This window comes from Bison bison, unplaced genomic scaffold (genome assembly GCF_000754665.1).
Source record: "Bison bison bison isolate TAMUID 2011002044 unplaced genomic scaffold, Bison_UMD1.0 scf7180017864317, whole genome shotgun sequence".
Taxonomy (NCBI): Eukaryota; Metazoa; Chordata; class Mammalia; order Artiodactyla; family Bovidae; genus Bison; species Bison bison.
In genome coordinates, this window is record NW_011494889.1 from 9520807 (window position 1) to 9521971 (window position 1165).

The window sequence follows — 1165 nt, forward strand, 5'->3', positions numbered from 1 at the left end:
GCTTAGTTCTTTCTGAGGCCCCACTTACCTCGAATTCTTTGTGGAAATCAAAGAAGCTCTTCAGGAGAAATATCATGTCTGATACCACGGTGGCCAGGTCTCTGGCGTATGCATCAGTCTTGTTCACATAACTGAATCCGGCGCCCACGGGGTTATCCACAAACAGGAGGCTGGCCGACTGGAGCTACACGCCACCCCAGGAAAGTCAGATGTTGCAATCAGCCAGCCAGTCCCCAACCATCTTTTGATCATTTTTTGTGAGCTCAACAAAAGCCACACATGTGAGGATATCAGTGTGGTTATGGTCTGTTATTAAAATGGGTTTTAAAAAAAATCTGGACTAGGGACACGGACTAGTACAGCAAAGAAAAGGAGAGCCAAGAAGGAAAAAGTCACGTATGCGTGGGGACTGAGGCATCCAGGCTGTCACTCTGACGCAATACAAACGTCCTGGACGTAACGCGCTAGCACAGGGAGAACCCTGCGGTGTCGGTCTGAGCAACAGCTCGAGGCAGGAGGAGGTCTGGACCACACATGTGTTTTCTTTAAGATGGATCCAGTTTCCACATTGGCTGGCTTTGCTGAACACTACAAAAACAGAATTTATTCTACTACCTTTCCCACAAAAGTTTAGACTTTTATATCCTAAAGGATCCCTAGTAATAACACAGTCCAGCCATGTCCTTTACTGTTTAGGAAATCAAAGCCCAGAAAAGGCCCAGGACCTGTCCAGGGTCACAAAGTTGGATAGGTAATGGCAGCATCAGGACCAAGGCCAGCATCTCCTCACTTCCTGTTCCAGATCTCTGCCCCAGTCACGTGACTCTCTTTGTCATGGGAGGCTTGGGGACAAGCCAGAGGGGGCACTCTGCTACTGCAAATAGAAGTGATATTTCACCTGGAAGCATGTGTAAGAATGTTTCAGGCTGAGGGAAGAGCCTGTGCAAAGACCCTGAGTCTAAAGTAAATCCACTTGAAGACCAGTGTGGAGACAGAGGTGTTCCTGCAGTGCGTCTCAGGTAAACATGGTGAGCTGGGTGTGACTGGGTGGCCCCAGGAATGAAGTCGAGGCCCAGGAATCGCCCTTGCAAAGGCCTGAAGGAAGAGGGCACTGGAGAGGAGCTGGGAGGTGTGACTGGGGGCAGCAGGAGCCAATTTCTGTGTC

General features: G+C 49.7%; 1 protein-coding gene across 1 annotated transcript in view; it reads right to left on the bottom strand.

The window, feature by feature from the left end:
- Positions 1 to 1165, bottom strand: part of SCPEP1 (serine carboxypeptidase 1) — a 34574-nt gene that overhangs the window by 17822 nt on the left and 15587 nt on the right. The window contains exon 4 of the mRNA XM_010852923.1: positions 29 to 184. Within this exon, the coding sequence (XP_010851225.1) occupies positions 29 to 184 (156 nt within the window). The remainder of the gene's footprint in view (positions 1 to 28; positions 185 to 1165) is intronic.